The 20,057-nt window shown below is 32.3% G+C and overlaps 2 protein-coding genes across 3 annotated transcripts; both read left to right on the forward strand.

The window, feature by feature from the left end:
- The first annotated feature begins 751 nt into the window (after window positions 1–751).
- On the forward strand, window positions 752–6,845 carry LOC114178040 (histidine--tRNA ligase, cytoplasmic). Its single transcript, XM_028063716.1, has 7 exons — window positions 752–2,156; window positions 2,885–3,064; window positions 3,335–3,595; window positions 3,829–3,963; window positions 5,437–5,718; window positions 6,122–6,262; window positions 6,349–6,845. Exons 1-7 carry the CDS (start codon window positions 840–842, stop codon window positions 6,649–6,651), a joined length of 2,619 nt encoding a protein of 872 aa, XP_027919517.1. The 5' UTR covers window positions 752–839; the 3' UTR covers window positions 6,652–6,845.
- A 618-nt stretch (window positions 6,846–7,463) lies between these two features.
- On the forward strand, window positions 7,464–10,851 carry LOC114178041 (ubiquitin-conjugating enzyme E2 variant 1B-like). Of its 2 annotated transcripts, XM_028063718.1 has the most exons (6): window positions 7,464–7,645; window positions 8,988–9,127; window positions 9,723–9,848; window positions 9,920–10,046; window positions 10,440–10,503; window positions 10,725–10,851. In XM_028063718.1, exons 1-5 carry the CDS (start codon window positions 7,618–7,620, stop codon window positions 10,496–10,498), a joined length of 480 nt encoding a protein of 159 aa, XP_027919519.1. In that variant the 5' UTR covers window positions 7,464–7,617; the 3' UTR covers window positions 10,499–10,503; window positions 10,725–10,851. The 2 variants fall into 2 exon arrangements, with proteins under 2 accessions (XP_027919519.1, XP_027919518.1); XM_028063717.1 differs by lacking the exon at window positions 10,725–10,851 and having other exon boundaries at window positions 10,440–10,694.
- The last annotated feature ends 9,206 nt before the right edge of the window (window positions 10,852–20,057 follow it).

Consider the following 20,057-nt stretch of genomic DNA (forward strand, 5'->3'; position numbering starts at 1 on the left):
ATAAGGGCAGCGCTTTTATATTTTTTGTTTTGTTTTGATACGTTCATACGATCAGGTTGAGTTATTCATACCTAAAGATCAACCTTGTTTCTTTGGTGAGCTTAGTCATAATATTGTGTTTATGTATCAAGTTCGACAAATTAGTTATGGAAATAAGTTTCCAAACATATATAAGATTAATTTGACTCATTCTTAAACTTAATATAATAGGTACAATTTGATTAGATATAGCCTCTAGGTAGGAAAAAGGAAATAACTACATTGAATACGATGTTAGAAAGAGAAAACAAAATTGGATAATTATCTATAACTCAGTTATTAGTACGATATTTTAAAATTCAAAGATATTAATCACATCATTAATTCTTTAACACAAACAGTTTCGATTCAAACCATACTAGTTACCTGTGCAACATTTTTGGATACCATTTCTATATCTTGTTTTTAACAATTTCACGACTTGAAAAAGAATTTAGGAGTTGGAAAAAAAATCCAATCCGTTCATCTTGATTTGTTGAATGCCACGTGTTGAATTGCAATGGAAAATTGATTTAGACACACTACCTTTTTACAAGTAAGATTAGATCCACTTATATTGAAACATGTTGGATAAGATGCATCATAGACTACTACGAAACTTACTTACTAGTGCTCTTTGTTATTTGTATTGGTAATATTGTTTTAAAAATTCAACTAACTAAATTGATTATTTCTTACGCAGAGTTATAACGTTTTTTTTTCTTGTTTTAACGGTTGGGGAGAAAACCCTGCACCCTGAACTTAACCCAACTTAAACCCTCGCGTCACTCATTTCTCACTCCTCAAACACTCACAAAGCCATGGCTGAAGCTTCTGTCACGCTAGGCGGCAAGGCTTCTTCTCTCTCCTCCTCCGCCGTCTGCGCCGTCGCCACAGCTCTCTCTCAAGTGCGGATCGACTCAACTGCACTCGATAGACTCTCCTCCTCCAACTCCTCCAAGAAGGCCACCACCGCCACAACGACGTCGTCTTCGTCTAATTGCAGCATCACTGTCCCCGATTTCCTAACCCTAGAGGAATCCCGAGCCTTTCTTCTCGTCCTCCTCAACAGCCTCATCATTTCCAACGCTTCCTCTCGGATTCCCCTCGTCCTCGCCGAAACCCTCAATTCCAACCCTAGTACTTTCCGATTCGATGACGCTGACCTCGTCACGGAAGATGAACTCACATGCTCCACGCTGCTCGGGATTTCCGCCATTCTCGACCACCATTCCGCCGCGCTGTCCGCGTTCGCTGATGTGGCAGCCGCGTTCTCCTGCGAGGCCTTGAAGGCTGACGTGGCAGCCTTCAATTTGATGGATTCTGGCGATGGGCATAATTCCAAGGAGGAGGTTGGCGTTGCCGCGGACGTGAGGGTTCTGCTCAATGGATCCAAGTCGGTTGGTAAGGAGAAGGTTCGATCCGTCGCGAGGGTTCCCAAGGTTCACGGGAGTGTGAGGGAGCATGCTAAGGCCGTGCACTCGAGGATGCGTGTTGAGTTGAATTCGGGGGTTAAGAGCGCGATTGGGAGTGAGGAAGCTGTGTGCACCGTTCTGCTGCCGTTGGCGGCAGCATTGCGTGAACTTGGCGAGTGTAGTTTGGCACGGGTAAAGAGTAATTTGGAGGGTATTGGTGGTGATGATTTGAAATTGGGTGTTGGGGAAATTTTTGGGAAAGAATGCCCCGTTGGGGATGGTTTAAGCAGTGGTTTTAACAAGGCTGTTAACTTGTTTTTGGGAAAGGAGTATGGTAAGTTTGCACACGAGGTCTTTGTGTTGTCGGGCTTGGTGTGGAAAGTTGTGGCATGGGAAGTTGTGACGGCGGTTGCGGTGCTAGAGGCTGCTGAATTGAATGAGGTGATAAAAGGTGCTAAGGAAAATGGTGAGAATCTGAAAGTAGAGGAGAACTCGAAAGCAGAGAAGAAGAAGAAGAAAGTTGTTTTGGGGAAAGGGACTAGCTCGATTTTGGCATTGTTCAAGGAGAGGTTACAGAGTCGTGGAAAGTTAGCTTTGGGGACTTGGGTGGCAGATTTTCTATCATTTTTGGATTTGGCCAAACCCGAGTTTAACGAATTTTTATTGAAAGTTAAGGATGTTGTGGAGAGCAATGAAAGCAGAAGATTGCCGAAGATTCCCAAGGTAATATCTCTTATGTTTAGCTGCCTGTTTGATTATATTAACTTTGTGTTTATTGGGTGTGTTATAGTCTGCTTAGGTTTTCCACTCCGTTGTGTTGTGGCCCGGGAAAAAATATATCTCTGAGCACTTTATTGGTTAAATTTAATTGAATATAAGCCAAGTAATCTAGTAACCGACTTGCTGAAATTTTGGTATTGAAATGTATTTGAAATTGTGTACTCATTGACAATTTTCAAGGAAATAGCTTAATTGTATCTGATGGACAGAGAACAATGACATACATGTGCATGATGTTCTTTTATTGCTAGTGACATTTTAACAATAGAATAGTCAATTAGAATTTTTAAATAGCAGTATATGCTCTGGGTTGACCAGGTGGGGACAGGTATGGGATGTGTATGCTTGTGAGAAGAAGTGGAAATATCTAGGTAATAATGCAGCTGTAATTTGATAGTGATTTTCGTTAGCCATAATTCACTCTGATACAGACATTAGAATGATAGTCTTCATTGTCGAGCTCATACTTTATGTCATTTTGATCAAGACCTTCCTTTGAATCATACATAATCGTATTTTTACAACTTGTACTGCTGAACTAATATTCCTTCTTTTGGCTGTAGTTTGTGCATGCTGTCTATAGATAATGGAATTGTTTAACGGTTGTATGTTTCTGAGTGGGATATGTTTATTGGTAATCTTACCTTTATTTTCACAATATAATTTATCAGGGGACTCGTGATTTTGCTAAAGAACAAATGACAATTAGAAAGAAAGCTTTTTCAATAATAGAGGAAGTTTTTGAGAGGCATGGCGCCACTGCCTTAGATACTCCTGTTTTTGAATTGCGAGAAACTCTCATGGGAAAATACGGAGAAGACTCAAAGTTGATTTATGATCTTGCTGACCAGGTAAATATGCTTATTGCTTGTTATGACAAAGCCTTCTCTTATCTCTGGGCAATGGTACTATGAGGATAAGCTTACAGAGTTCAAAATTCTGAGAGCAGTGAATATGTTTCCATATAGAGTTTTTCTTCGTTCAATTTCCAGTGCTGAATACAGACTTGTTTTTAGCTACCACTGTTAGGATCCTAAGCCAGAGCGGTAGCCCCTTTCTGCCTAAATTCATAAGAGTTTTATTTCAACTTCTTCCTAATTTATAATCAACTTGTTTGACAGGGTGGGGAACTTCTTTCTTTGAGGTACGACTTGACAGTTCCATTTGCTAGGTTTGTGGCTATGAATGGTCTGACATCTTTCAAAAGGTACCAAATAGCTAAGGTTTACAGAAGGGATAACCCATCCAAGGGAAGATACCGTGAATTTTATCAATGCGACTTTGATATTGCTGGTACTCCACCTGAGAAAATGGGCCCAGACTTTGAGGTCGTTAGGATTTTGACTGAACTACTTGATGAGCTGAACATTGGGGAATATGAGGTAGATTTTTATAATATTCATTCTTTAAAACTATTGTTTCTGTGAAATCTTAGTACCGACTATTGAGTTCATAAATTTAAGTTGGCATCAATCATCATTTATTATTTCATGTTCCATCACATTATCCATAGTTATGCCATTGTGATTTTCCTACTTATTGGTTAAAAATATATTTAATACCGTGCTCGGAATGAGTGTTTATGTTTGACCTTTTTCTTGACTCTTTTTCTCAGATAAAGTTGAATCATAGAAAGTTACTGGATGGCATGATGCAAATATGTGGTGTTCCTCCTGAAAAGTTTAGGACAATATGTTCAAGCATTGACAAGTTGGACAAGCAGTCTTTTCAACAGATAAAAAAAGAAATGGTAAGCACAAATGCTGTTTGTGTCTATTTCCTTTATAATTTTATTTATAGGATGATTAGTTAAAGTTTTTGTCTTATATCTTCTATTGCACATTTTGAATGATATAGGCTTTGTTTATTCGATATTACTTTTTAAAATACTTCATATTACTGCTTTATTTATGGGTAGTAGCAGTTTTTGTTTAGGGATTCTTGGTACCTTCAGATTTTGATTTGGGTAAATCTCGTATGATTTGGTGAGGAGGCAAACAAACTGTCATTGTCTTTTTCTGTTGTGGTTTCTACGTCCCTGAGCTGTCTGGATTGTTTGAAAAATGTTTATTTTCCACATTCATTCATTTCCTATTTGGAAGTTACTGATAGCAAGATCTGATGTATTGAATTTGAGAAGGTTGGAGTTCAGAAAGTTACTGAGTTATTATATTGAGCATTTATCTTCAGAACTGCTAATATTAATTTCTGCATTTGTTACCATATAGGTTATTCCTTTAAAATAAGAGCTTTGAAAATAAAGTACAAGTTTTTTGGTAATGTTCATTTCTTTTAGGTTAAGCTCATTTTGAACAGAAAGTTGTTTTTTTTTTAATTATTTTAAAATCAATTGCATCACGTAGTGGAATAATATATTGATAAAAATAAAGAAGTTATGTAAAATTAATATAATTAGCACAATTTTTATTTAAATTATAACAAAAATACATAAATTTATATGTATATATATATATATATTAAAAACGGCAATAAATATTTTAATTCATGAAAAGTAATTTTTCTGTTGATTTACTAACATATTATAATAATAATTAAATGAATTTAAACATTAATTATAGAAAATAAATATATAAAAACTTCTATATTATTTTTATAACATTTTGTAAGATAATAAATATTTTATGCTAATATAATTCAGTAATATAAGTATATATTAAAAGTAATTAATATATTTTGAGTTTATAAAATAATTAATTTTATAAAAATAATGATCTCACTGTTAGCAAACATGATTTAAATAAATTAGAATGTGAAAATTATTTAATGAGGAAGCTGAGGAATGAAACACCTGAAATGGTAAATAAGTAGAAAATAAAGGTAATTTTGATCAGGAAACTGATTATTTTTTTGCATAAGCTGCAATAAGCTCCCCTTAAAACCTACTTTTTTAAATTTTGTTCGATGAAAGTAAGTTGTGTATTTAATACTTATTTTAAAAAAAATATGTTGTTTGTGTTTGTAATTTGCAGTTTCCCATAAAACCAAAAAGAAATTTTGTTTCTTGATTTATATATCTATAGAAGTATACAGGTATCATCCATTCACTGGCTTAGGTCATTGAGATTTGTCGTACTTTTAGGTATAATGCAGGTTAAAGTTTACAGTATTCCATATTAACTGTTGGTATCCGGAAGTTGATTTTGTAATTTAACGTCATGGTTATGTTATTATGTTAATCTGTTTTCTTACTGTGATGCTACAGGTGGAAGAAAAGGGATTAACTGCTGAGACAGCTGACAGGATTGAAACTTTTGTTAAGGAAAAAGGATCTCCTTTAGCATTATTATCTAAATTTATACAAGAGGGTAGTGATTTCTCAAAACACGAAGGAGCTTCTGAAGCATTGAAGGAACTGGAAATTTTATTTATAGCTCTGGAAAAATCAAAACGGATTGATAAGGTGGTTTTTGACTTGAGTCTTGCCAGAGGTCTGGATTATTATACTGGAGTTATATTTGAAGCTGTTTTTAAAGGAGGCACTCAGGTATTTTTTATGTCATTTTATCTTCTTTCCATTCTAAAATGTTTCTTCTTTCTTGTCTTTGTGATCCTTTAAAGGGCACAGCATATTATTTTGAATGCTCAATTGAAACACAGGATGAAACATTTTTTTTTCCTATGTTAAACAAAAGAAAAAGCTTGCATAATATGAAATGGCGTTTAAATTTGAAAGAGTTGATTTATATGAAATATGTTAATTTTGATCCTCAAGTTAATCCAAGTTATATCAGACTGCATGTGGCTTTTTGATTTGTTAGGATGAGAAATTACCTCTATAGTTCTATGGTTGTCATATTTATGCAATTACTCTGTGCCTGTGTTCCATTCACATTGTTTTGTTGGGATTTTAAACTTCTATTCGGTAATGGAAATGTGGTTTTAAGCAGGTTGGTTCAATTGCTGCTGGTGGGCGATACGATAACCTTATAGGGATGTTTGGTTCAAAAACAGTTCCGGCAGTTGGTGTGAGTCTGGGAATTGAGAGAGTGTTTGCCATAATGGAGCAACAACAAAAGGATCAGAATCAGGTGATAAAAAATGTTTGATAAGTGATGAGTAACTTGTTTAGATGCTTATGTTTAAACAATTAAATATTTGGTGTGGTTTGTGTTAGTTGGCTCGGCCAACGAAGACAGAAGTTCTAGTGAGCGTATTGGGGAATGATTTAACACTTGCAGCAGAGCTAGCCGGAGAACTGTGGGATGCCGGGGTGAAAGCAGAATTCTTGGTCCATAAAAGAAGAACGAAGCATTTTGAATATGCAAAAGAATCAAGGATCCCTTGGATGGTACTTGTTTATGAGCAGGAAGTAAAAGAAGAAGGCGTGGTGCAATTGAAAGATCTGGAGGCCAATATTGATATTAAGACTCCTAGAACTGGATTTGTGGAGGAACTTCGTAAACGCTTATACCCTTAAGGCTTAACTTTGTAGTTCAGATTTCATTTTATCATCAATACTGAGGGAGTGCAAGTTTTGACGACATTTTATTTCATGTTCATTTAAGGATATGTTAATTCAGGAAATGACATTTTTTTTTATAGAAAAGATATATATTAAGTTGCCAAGTGTTCAATTCAAACTTAAAATTAATTGATGGTACCTTCTTTTTCTATCGGGCTTGATTTTTACGTTTCTTTCTAAACCTACGTGGCCTTTTTTTTTCTTTTCTTATTCACTTTCTCTACATACATATCTGGATTAAAGTTCTCCTAAAGCAATTCACGTTGGCCATTTTCAACAATGCTAATGATATTCTAAAAATTTATCCAATGTGGTACAGTTTAACTATTGATTTAATTTTGTAGTTTACTATTGAAGATTGAAGCAAAGTATAGTTATTTAATGATTTTTTTTTTGTGTGTTTTCGATTCAAGTTTAAAAGGATTTATCCTTTTTTGTGTGTTTAAAAGGATAAGAAGAGATAAAAATTGTAGAGTCAAATAATTCTAATTATTTAAAAACAACTACGCAAAAATTATACATTTCTAATGCGATAAATATTGTATTGGTTAACAAAAAGTTGGAACATAATAAATAAAGTAGCATCTGCCAAATTAGTTTAAGGAGTTTGAAGTGGCAATTAACCTAAGTGTAGGTTAGGCTTGGTGCACTAAGTATTACTATATTAATATATTAATTGTTAGCATTAGTTAATTAATTATAGATACAGTAGTACAGGCTCGTGTGTTGGTGTAACGGACTTCTACTTTTGCTTACAGCTGTTATACTTGAGTCTCAGTCATCTTCAATCAGGATCACATTCACGCCCTTTTTCTCTCTCTCTCTCTCTCTCTCTCTCTCTAACTTTGTAACTTTCTTCTCTATCCCCACAATTCTAAAACCCTACCCTCTTCTCTTCCAAATTCCAATTCATCTTCAACAATGGGTTCCGAACCATCCACTGTCGTCGGTCAGTACTCAATCTCTTACCATCCATCTTCATTTCCTGTTATTTCTTTTTCTTCCTCTTTCCTTTCTTTTTCCCCATTTTTTTGGAGGTTGTTTCTCTCTTCACGCTAATTATGAACGACTTTCTGCTTTTCTGAATATAATCTACACCTTCTGTTTGCACTCTATTTCTTTTATATACTTCCAAACGGGGTTCGTTGGTCTAGGAGTTCAGCTGCTGTATGTGCCCAATGATGATACAAATACTGTGTTTTGAGTTGTGATCGTGTTGAATGTGTATGTGCTATATCATTAACATAAACAAACAGGAAAACCTAAGAATTAGAAATAAAAAAACCTTTATTTTTTTTAAGGGTTGAGTTTTCTCTGTTTCTATTTATTACATAATACCTCCCTTTTTAGTGTTGTTGCTTGCTGAGATTGTACATAAAGTTCTTTGCTGCTCGGTTAACTTAGCTTGGAAACTTAGGTACCATGCTCTAGCATATTCTCCGAATATTTAATTGTATTGTGCTGCATTGTTGTCGTGTCTTCTACTGTGCCACTCACTTTTTGTCATCATTCCTTGACGTTATAAGGTTTCGGAATAACTTAAATACAAATATTGAAAGAATGGAAGTAAAATTAGGAAAACTTGTGGAGGGTAAGAGTGGTGATGTAATTCCCTATTAATTTCTCTAATTAAAATCCTCTCTACACGTAAACTATTATTATGATTGCAAACTTGCAAATACACTTATTCTGGGGACGTGGTGCCAAAATGGAGATTATGAAAAACGGTCTGGAACAGGAAATTATAGGAGGGATCTTGTTGTCTTCTAGGAAATTTCATGGGAATCTAGTGTCTAAAAATATTTCCTTAGTGGTTAATTGGTTGAAGTGTTTCTGTTTGGATCCTTATAATTGATGAGGAGTAAGATTATGAACTTTGTCAGAATGGGTCACACGACAATAGGGACATGTTACTAATAATTTAAAATTGGGGCACTTGTTTTTGAACTTAAACCAGGCAAGCTTGTTTACTTGCGGTCTACTACAATGCCAGCTTGATTTCTCGGGCTAAACTTTGCTACTAAACTTGACAGTATTTGGACCCACTCGTTCTCCTTTTATCAATTATAGTGGATGTGTGAACTGAGATGTTCAGAAGTGACAAACATATACTCCAGGCAACTTAATGTTAGTGAATTGATTTGCACGCTATCTCTTTTTTACGAACTTGTAAATATAATTTATCACCAATCATTGAATTGTGCTCATTTTTTATTACAACTGTTTTTTTTTCTTAGAATGTAGATTTATAGTTTTACTCCTGTGTTAAAATTTCTGGACTGTGTATGCAGTTCCTAGGAATTTCAGATTATTGGAAGAACTTGAGAGAGGTGAAAAGGGAATTGGAGATGGAACCGTTAGCTATGGAATGGATGATGCTGATGATATATACATGCAGTCATGGACCGGGACTATTATTGGCCCCCCTGGTGTAAGCTGTTCTGTTCTTTGGATCAACTCTGGTACACTTGATGCAATGAAAACCTCTTGGCAAAATTGCTGAACTTATTATTTTTCTAGAAATTTATTAACCTAAGGCAGTACGGCTCTCTATTTATGCTTTTCTAATTTTTGTGAAAATACATTTCATCATTGTTGTGTTAGCTAAGTTTGGTGTCTGTGTCTCATTTTGGAAGTGGTTATTTTTCAATCAGAATGGAGGGTGTATTGGTATCAGGGATTTGGTTTCTTAGAACATTGCTTTGGTAACTAAATGGTTATGGCCTTATGAGCAATAATTCCTTTGGACTGCCCTTTTTTATAGTACACCATGTAATTCAGAGCTAATATGGTTTAAAATATATAGGTTAATATATCGAAGTAATTAAATCCGTTTTCTATTTCCAAGATGCTTTTCTCTTAGCCACTGTTTAAATTGTATTTGTAACTACTAACATTGTTGAATTAACTATTAATTAATTCCATACAGAGGTTATGCGTACTGCCTTCTTGTTGCTATGTAGAACGTTTATCTGCCAAAACAAAATATTATTTTTGATGAATTGGCCATCTTGTTCTTTTACCAGACTGTTCATGAAGGGCGTATCTACCAGCTGAAATTATTTTGTGGGAAGGATTATCCTGAAAATCCACCATCTGTTAGATTTCAGACTAGGATTAACATGACTTGTGTCAACCACGAAACTGGAGTGGTAGGTATCATTTTCATTAAAGCTCCCTTTTTGTTGTGTGATTGAATTCGGTCTTATATCTGAATTTTCAGGTTGAGCCACATCTGTTTCCTATGCTTGCTAATTGGCAAAGAGAGTCTACAATGGAAGACATTTTGATGCAGTTGAAGAAAGAAATGACGTCTCCACAAAATCGGAAGCTAGCTCAGCCACCTGAAGGTGTGTCAATCTTATTTTTGATTGTTGTTACTAATTACCCTTTTTATAATTTTATCTTTGTTTTAATCACTGCTGTGTTTTTTCATTAAATTTAGTTTTTTCTGTAGTATGGAGAGATCTCTTACAAAGTTAGTTGGATTTTCATAGTTTCATATCAATAAGTAATTGGATATGAAATTTTAGTGATTGAATGTTGATTGTCATAGATTATTGAGAGTGTTTATCCTGTTGCTTGTATTGCTTTGGAAATGAGGTCATTGAAAACATGAAGATGTGACTTTCTGAGCCGAGATATGATTGTTGCAACTTGTACTCGGTTGTTAGAAGGTTTGCATTTGTCTTGTGAATCTTAAGAATTGTTTGTGGAAGCTGAATCATGTGTATGATTTTCAGGCAATGAAGATGGCAGGATTGACCAAAAGGGGCTGGTGCTGAGATGTTGTATCATGTAATTCAGGTGAGAATCAAAGAATAATAATGTATATAATTATATTCGATCGATAATCCCTTTTGTGGGTTAACACATTTATAAATGTAATTATGGACCACTTGCTTATGAACCCTGGAACAATTAAAAAGCGACCATCGTATCCTTGAAATTTTATTGTTACTGGTGTTGAAGCTGTCTTTACTGTGGATTCTAATTTGTGGAAGTGTGTTATGTATTCATTTGTGTAGGTGTGAGCCGTATGCGCACTTTGATCCTAATCTCGTGGGATAACATTCAATTTGTCATTGAATTGTTTTTCCAACTTCCAAGTACTTTTAATAAAAGTATGTTGGGAATTTATAAAATTTAATTCTACTTGTCAATAATTAATCCATTGATTTCTTAACCAATATCTCAGTTAGTTGTCTAATTTAAAAAATAATTAATCTAATTGAATATAATATAACTTGTTTGCATTTCTATTTATTCCACATCTTTTAATGTTCCAAACATACCTTCTTTTGGTGACTTATTTATCTAATTAGATAAAATTTAGACCAGAATAAGCACATTCAATTATCTAATTTCTCAGGATTCGGAACAGAATACCGTAAGCCCCTACTTAAGAAAGTTTTCTAGTCTTTCCCACTATGAAAATGCAAGAACTGTAGGTAATCCAATTTCCTGTGTTTGAAGCTAATAATAACCCTTAAACTGCAATAATTGTTGGCAATCCAACATTCTACATTTCCATATAGACCTTCAAATTCCTTGCACTACATTGTTGGAAATGATGTGGGAGTGGCTGAACTGACAATAGACAATCAAGTAGAAATTCAACCCATAAAATTATTTTATACATGGATCACATAATTATGATAAATGTCGTATGTCATAGCAATCATTATCATAAGAATTGAATTTAAAAGTGAACGCAAAAAAAAAATGTGGCAATAAGAAAAAGGGAAAACTTACTCCATTTGATAAAAAAAATATAAATAAAAAAACACTACTGTTGAAATTATGGAATTTTGCGGGAAAGAGCAAAAGGGTGAGTTTTACGAAATCCACTTACGTTGTTTCATCGACAATAATTCCAATTTAAAGAAGGGAAGACAGAGAGGACGGTATTTGCATCATGTTTGTCCAACAGTGAGGTTTGTAGACTAGTTGTGAAAATGACTTGGTGCATAGATTAAAAAAAATTGAAAATTCAAACATTATAGTACTTAAAATATTTAATGATTTGGCCTTGATTTACTTGAAGCTATGCAATGTGTACATGTGTTTTATTTCCTTCCACTATGTTGTTGGTCGAAGTATAAAATTTAGTAGATAAAATCATAGGTGGAAAATGGAAAAAAAGTTAATATACATGGCAACAGGTAAATAAGATTGATCATAGTGAGAGAGGGAAAAGGAATACATTATAATATGATCATTGATATATTGTATGAATGGTGATACGAATTGTGAAGATGGATACAAGGCATGATGAGATTCGGAAGAAGACATTTTTGTCAATTTTATTGAGCAAACATTATTCATAATAATGAGTGGCAGGGACATGTGAGAGTATACGAGTCATAATACGAATGTGGAGCTGTCTACAGCACTCATTTACAGAACAAAAAAGAAAAAAGAAAAGGAAAATTGTCCATCCATTCATTTTATATACCATTCTTCCTTTTAACAAGCACCAAGTAAAATGAATTCATTTTAATCTGATACTGGTTTTTTAGTCTCTAAAACCAACCATCCCTGTTCCTGTATTTTCTTTTCTTAACATACTGAAGTTTTACTTCATGGGGTTTGTTGTACATAACATAAACCTTTGTTGCATTAATAGAATAAACAGAGTGATATATGGAAATTTCACGTGGCTGTGGATACGCTGAATCCGAAGTTCTTATGTAGCTAGCAATAGCAGCATGGGTTGGTTTTCAATAATTTATGTGCATGTTTCCCATCGCATCCTTGAAGTTTGTGTGTGTGTGTGTGTATATTAGGGTAATGATACCATATGAGATGCAGACACAGATTCAATCAACGCTAAATTGGGCAATGCATATTTATTCATGCAAAGGTAATAAATTCATTATTATTGATTGATTGAGCATAATAAATCAGTGATGCAATAGCAAAACCTTATCCGTAGGGGCAAAATGAAATTGGCTTTTTGGTCGGAAGTTGAGCCAGAAAGCCTAATGTAGAGTTGTAGTGATGTGTTCTTGTGGAGGCACATCACAAGCCAAAGACAAAAATCCTCATAACTTCTCATGTAAAAAAAAAATATTACATATCACAATACTTTGTCCCCTTCATTATTGAACTCTCGAAACGAGCTCAAATAACTTAGTTAGTAATAGAGTCGAACAGAAGGATAAGAGAGGTTGTGAATTCAACTTCCTTCGTTAATATTTGAGAGTTTTAAGATTGACTTGAAGGGTTGGAAAAAAGATGTGAGAGAGGTTGTGAATCCAGCTCTCCCGTTATAATAACAACTAACAATTATCGATAATAAAAGAAAAAATTATGGAATTCTTGAAGTGACTTTCCTTCTCTCTTTCAACGCTCTTTCGCTTTTCTTTTTTCCTTTGATGGAACACCCAATGCTCAAGCCTCAACAATCAGCTACTGCACCCACCAACCATTTGTGTTTGTGTTTGTGTGTGGTGAGAAACAAAGACCGAAACTTAAACCATACGTCGAATGTTTAAGCGTTTTATTAATATATTACTGCTCAATCATTGAAACCAACCATGATTATTTTCACCCTTCCTTTTTACTATTTCTGGGGGGAAAGAAAGAAAAAAAAAAAAAGAGGTGTATTTAATGTGTCATGTTTCGTACAATGACTTGACCATGTATATGGAGATTGTGCTTAGACGTGTTTGAAGGATATCTGTTTCTATTTAGTCAATTATGGGACCTTGCTTCATACGTAGGCATCAATCAACTTCATCTTATTCAACTACAACCTTATATTAATTCAATATCAACTTCAATTATTTTGTTAATCTCAAAATGGAAAATTTTCTACTCACCTCAGTGTTTGGACCAAACTTTATCATGATTTCACGGATTCATATGGAAGTAAGACGTAAGATTTGCAATCCCAAAGCAAAATAATTGACTACTCATTAAGTTTGCAGAATTTATTATCTATATTTGCAAGTTAAGGTCATGAAATTTCAAACTATTTAATTACTTTAATTATGATTCACGAACTCAACCTTTGAAGGTTGACTTGATCGGCTAATAAAGAAAAAAATTGGAGACTGGTTTTGTGAGGAAGAGAAACGTGGAAAAAGCCTAAATTTCAGTGGAGAAATGAAATTACACTTTATGGCTGTAGAATTTGGTTACTGCAGATGAATGAAATTGTTCTATAATTAAACGAAAATGCACAAAAAAAAAAATCCCACTTTCAAATGTTGTTCATAAAAAGAAGTCTAGGCCATTAATTTAAGAGCTTTTATATTTTTTGTTCTTATGTGTGAGGAATAAATAAATTTTCTTATTGCCCGACAAGTTAAAAGAAGACAAAATAATTGAAGTTGTTTGGGTGCTTTGCTTCTCTTCTTTTCATGCTATATTTGATAGGTGGAAATTGGAATACCTAATCAAACTTTTCCATCAAACACAGGTTTCCCTCAAAAAATTCTTCATTATCTTTCTCTCTATGTTGTACATATATGTATAAATATACACAAAGCATAGGAAAATAATTCCCGAAAAAGAAAATCATGCAAATCAAAGTTTCACTCATATTATCTATTTTCATGCACGCAAACTATTTTCACTTTTTTATTTTATCTATTTTCTCACGAACAACTACAAAGAGAAAAAGAACCCTCTCCAAAATTAAAGTTTATTTCGGGTTGTCTAATGAAGGTGACATGTTGTTGTGTCTGTTTTACTATTTCCTCTTCTCTAATCCCTGTGATGGTAGGGTATACTCATGTTTGTGACTTTTTTTTTCATTCTAAATTGTGACACTAAAATACAAAACACAATAGAACTTTTAATTTATCTTAATTTCATCGACATATGCATCTTTCTATTCGTTGAATAACTTGACTAATGAATCAATGTTTTTTTCAGAAGCATATCACATGCTTGAAGACCAATTAAAAATGTTGAAACTTAGAATGGCGTGGTCTTTCTGCAGGTGTTTGAAATTTATTGTTATCCGTGGAAAATCGTAGTGATATGCATGAGGGTTTCTTGGTAGTGTAATCCATATCAATCAACTTCGTTTGGGTTGAATTGACTATTGAGGCTTTTTCTCGAACAGTTAGAGTGCAAGGAAGGTTCTCACTCTAGCGTATATTGGAGGGACGGAGAAATGTCTTTGTCGAATTGTAATAACTATTGTAATAGTGGGTTCTGGTAAGAATTTGTCACGCTTAAGTTGGATGCTTTTTTTTTGTAATAGTAGAAAATTTCATGTTTGTTTGTTTGGTGCGAATGATTATGTGCTTTTTGCCAACAATAGGATTAGCACAACTAACAACTATGCTTAGACACTAAACATTTTCTATTCACTTTCAGCTAATCTGTCCATAGAACTGCGTAAACATCAATCAATTCTAATACCTTACGCATTAATTGTAACACAAGTTTCAACTTCTTGTAATATTATCATATGTTTCTTTAAAAATAAAGGGAACATAAAATTAAATAAAATAAAAATAGCTTTTTATAACATAAATGTCTTTAACAAAACTAAAGGTGATTTAGCTTTTTTCTTTCTATATTAACCCATGTTTCTTACCCCTTTTAAAGAATGAATAATTAAAAAAATGAATTATTAAACATTTTTGTTTGATTGAATAAAAGCAAAAGAGAAAATGTCTAGAATAACATAAATATCCTTAAAAATATATGAAGTGATGATAATATGTTATAGAAGGAAACTTCATCTTCTTCTTTTTTCATGTATCTTTCGTCTCTTCTAAATTGAAACAAACGAGTCTTCATTTTACAAATTAATGTTTCTCTGTTTTGTTTTTGGTTCAATGGAATAAAAAAAGGATTTAAAGGAGTTTGAAGAAAAATATTAGGACAACCCTATTATAACATTTTTTTGTTTGATTACAATGTTATTTTTTTAGTTTAAATATTATTTTTCACTCGATTTAAAAATACTATATTTTACTTAGTTCAAGAAAAATGAAAACGCGGGTTATATAGTGTTTTGATAGTAAAATATAAATAAAATAAAATAAATAAAGTAGAAATTAGAAGTGTATGAGAGACTAAAAGAGATAGATAAAAAGAAAATTGAATTGATAAAACGAAAATTACAAATTTTCAAAATTATTTCTCATGTCTTTTTTTTTATATATATATATATAGTCTTATTTTTCATCTTGATTTATTCTAGACTCAACCAAATTGAGTGTAAACTTTATTTATTTATATTTATTACTGTTTTGTATTTATCTAATTATATTCAATTTTAAAGTCAATATATAAAAATATTTATTATTTTATAATGCCAAAGTACGTTTTTTATATTCACATACTTCATCAAGTGATTCTAATTAGGCTTGGCTGAGCATTGTAAATAAAAAAAAAATTGACATAAAATTAAAAAATGAAAATATAATAATGAAAATATTTATTATTTATATTTGATATCCTCTCGCGTTTATCCATTAAAAGATAAATCATTTTATCTTATTATAAATAAATATGTCAATAATATAATTATAATGTTATATATACTTGATTTGTCTAACCCATCTGAAATACAGAAATTGGAAGCAAAAGAAAAAAAAAATACCATTTTGTGATGATTAAAAGACGAAAGAAAAGTAAGAAAGACTTGAAATGAAATTAATGCAGAGAGGAACTAAAAAAACCTAATATGTGTAATGGTAAGAACTGAAAAAAGTGAGTGAAAAGGAAAATGAAAGATAGATTAAATCGAATAACGACATCTCCATCTACCTCAAATAATTTTGATGAACCACTTTTGATCACTCACGGGGCTTCTTGTGTTGTGTTGTGGCCCAACCTCACAAACATTTACAATTGCCAGCTAGCAAATGCAATGCCAAATTCAATTCTTTTACCAATATTATACATTCATAATTTCATTCACTTTTCTTTTCCAATCATTCACATCATGCATATAATTTTCTTCTTCTGTAATCTTGTATAACATGTTCTACTATCCCTATTTAAAATTATGTGAAAATTGTTTGAAGACTTGTCAAATTTACCAATAACTTTGAAAAACATATCAGGTATTTAGATATTCATAAATTTATGCTTAACTGAACAATAGAGAAAATTTTATATGAAATGTGAAATAAAACATTCTCTTCGGGCTAATTTATCATAATATAAATGCACAAGATACATTAATTACTTTTTTCTTCTTTTTCAACTTTATATGATTTTTTTCCTTCTCTTGTTTGAGACATTCGAAACTTGTGTTTGTATGTCTCCAACTATTTTTTTTTTCTCTCCATGCAAAAAATTATATTATTTTTAAATTACAGAACAAACTAGAAGCACGTATATAAAATTACATTCCTTTTTTCTTTTTTAATTAAGTTGACCTGAGATTTGATCGATTGGTAATCCACCTAATTAATAGAAGTATAATTAAATCATAATATATAAACTAAATGTGATTGTTCTAATATATCCAATAATAAAATTGAGATTCAAGACATTTTAAATTGATTGTTAAAGAGTCGGAACGATAATAATATTATAATCACTAGCGTATATACAAGTATATGTGTACGTATTGTTTAAATATACGTGATATTATATTAACAATTGATGATAATATAATGTTATTAAATTAATATATAACATAAAATTATATTTATTAAAAATAAAGTGAAATATATAAGAAAAGATAAGAGAATAATTGTTGATAAATAGAAGAAAAAAAGTTTATAAAAATAACGGTCAATTTTCAAGAATTTAATAAATAATTATATTTTAAAGGGTAACATTGATATTTTGAAATGTGGACATAAAAGAGGAAATCATCCTTATATATTGTTATAGATTCAAAGTGTACTTTTGTGAAATTTTATTGATTCACTTGTGTTTTTTTTTTCATAATTTTATTATTTGTATTTAAATGAGATAAAATATACTTAATTAAGGTTGTATTTAATTGATATAGAACATACTTTAGGTATTTTATGTGTGCATTTTGTAAAAATAATGGATAAAAATAAAAGTGGCAATGATAGAGAGATTCTATGATTGTTGTTTGTAGGTATAATAATTAGATCATGTTGAAGGCTCTGTGTTTTTCAGCCATGTATTTTGGTTTCCACAAGAAAATATACAGTGGGAATTTTGTTACCTAAAACTTATTTTTAAAGCTTAATAAAATAATTTTTGTTATGAATTAATGGTCGTCCATTGATTTATACAATTACTCATATGATTGATAATCATATTATTCATTACTCTTTATGATGTAATATTTTGTATTTACTATTTGATTTTATATCCTTTCTGGGTTACCATATTGTACCTATAAATAGGACTCATCTTGATATTGGTGATTTCTTTTCTAAACCCGATGGAAGCATTGATCACCTTATTGGTGATGGGAGTGTTAGAAAATAGTTTTATTTTATGATTAATTTTTAAGACAATGTTTTATATTTAATTCATGTTGCTTTTATATGTACAAATTTTTATGTTTTTATGAATAAAATCCTCTATTTTATTTTTTTTTTCTTTCTCTCCTCTTACAAAGTAATCTCTAATATTGATATTTATGTTTATATGAAGAATGAATATTGGCATTAACACCAATGATGAGGATCTGTGCCTTGCTGATAGTGCAACAACTCATACAATTCTCAAGAGTAATAAATTTTTCTCTACTTTGGTAATGCGAGAAGTCAATGTTAGTACTATTTCTGGTACTACAAATATAATTGAAGGCTCTGGAAGAGCTACAGTACTTCTGCCAAGAGGTACAAGATTGCATATTAAAAATGCATTTTATTCTCCTAAGTCCAATAGAAACTTATTAAGTTTCAAGGATATTCGTCTAAATGGATATCATATTGAGACAAATAATGAAGGAGATGTTGAATATCTTTATATCACTCAAATTGAGTCAAATAAAAAATGTGTATTGGAGAAATTATCAGCCTTCTCTTATGGCTTGTACTACACATATATTAATGCGATTGAGACGCATGTTATTGTAAGCCAGAAGCTTACAAATAAGAATGAATTTCTTGTTTGGCATGATCGGTTGGGTCATCCTGGATATATCATGATGCGAAAAATAGCTGAAAACTCATGTGGACATCCACTTAAAAGTCAAAAGCTTCTTCAGTCCAATGATTTCTCATGTACTGCATGTTCGCAGGGAAAATTGATAATAAGACCATCACCAGAAAAAAAATTAGAAATGAGTCAATCTCATTTTTAGAACGAATACAAGGTGATATTTGTGGTCCAATACACCCACCATGTGGATCATTTAGATATTTCATGGTATTAATTGATGCGTCCACTAGATGGTCACATATTTGTTTACTATCAACTCGAAATCAAGCATTTGCTAAGTTATTAGCACAATTGATCAAGTTAAGAGCCCACTTCCCAGATTATCCAATTAAGAAAATTCGTCTTGATAATGCTGGTGAATTTACATCTCATGCTTTTAATGAGTATTGTATGTCAATTGGAATTGAAGTTGAACATCCAGTAGCACATGTTCATACTCAAAATGGACTTGCAGAATCATTGATAAAACGTCTAAAATTGATTGCACGACCTTTACTTATGAAAGCTAATCTTCCAATGACTACTTGGGGATATGCAATTCTGCATGCTGCAGTATTGATTCGCATCAGACCAACAAGTTATCACAAATACTCTCCTTTACAGTTGGTTTTTGGTCAACAACCAAATATTTCTCATTTAAGAATTTTTGGGTGTGCTGTATATGTCCCAATTTCCCCACCAAAAAGGACTATGATGGGTCCTCAAAGACGTTTGGGAATATATGTTGGATATGATTCTCCATCGATAATAAAATATCTTGAACCATCAACAGGTGACTTATTTACAGCTCGATTTGCTGATAGTCATTTTGATGAATCAATTTTTCCAACGTTAGGGGGAGAAAGAAAGAAACTGGAAAAAGATATTGGTTGGAATGAATTATCATTATCTCATCTTGATCCTCGTACAAAAGAGTGTGAACTAGAAGTTCAACGGATAATTCATTTACAAAAATTGGCCAACCAATTACCAGATGCTTTTACTGACACAAAAAGGGTAACTAAGTCGCATATACCCGCTGCTAATACTCCAATCAGAATTGATATTCCTGTTGGACAATCTAATATAGCAAATGAATCTCAAACACGCCTAAAGCGTGGTAGGCCTTTGGGTTCCAAAGATAAAAATCCTCGTGTGAGAAAAAGGGAAAAAAGGCAAGATGGCCTAATCGAGGGGGTAAAAGTCCCAAAAGATTCTTTTGACATAATCAATGATTCGGTTCCAGAAGAACCTCAGGTACCTGAAATTGTTGAAAATGATGAGATCTCAATAAATTATGTCAT

The sequence above is a fragment of the Vigna unguiculata genome, chromosome 3, assembly GCF_004118075.2.
Source record: "Vigna unguiculata cultivar IT97K-499-35 chromosome 3, ASM411807v1, whole genome shotgun sequence".
In the NCBI taxonomy this organism is placed as follows: domain Eukaryota; kingdom Viridiplantae; phylum Streptophyta; class Magnoliopsida; order Fabales; family Fabaceae; genus Vigna; species Vigna unguiculata.

Coding starts and splice junctions, on each gene's coding strand:
- LOC114178040 (XM_028063716.1), top strand. CDS start 840: ATGGCTGAAGCTTCTGTCACGCTAGGCGGCAAGGCTTCTTCTCTCTCC. Junction 3,065..3,334: donor TTTATGATCTTGCTGACCAG/GTAAATATGCTT, acceptor CTTGTTTGACAG/GGTGGGGAACTTCTTTCTTT. Junction 5,719..6,121: donor TTTTTAAAGGAGGCACTCAG/GTATTTTTTATG, acceptor GGTTTTAAGCAG/GTTGGTTCAATTGCTGCTGG.
- LOC114178041 (XM_028063718.1), top strand. CDS start 7,618: ATGGGTTCCGAACCATCCACTGTCGTCG. Junction 7,646..8,987: donor CGAACCATCCACTGTCGTCG/GTCAGTACTCAA, acceptor CTGTGTATGCAG/TTCCTAGGAATTTCAGATTA. Junction 9,849..9,919: donor TCAACCACGAAACTGGAGTG/GTAGGTATCATT, acceptor CTGAATTTTCAG/GTTGAGCCACATCTGTTTCC.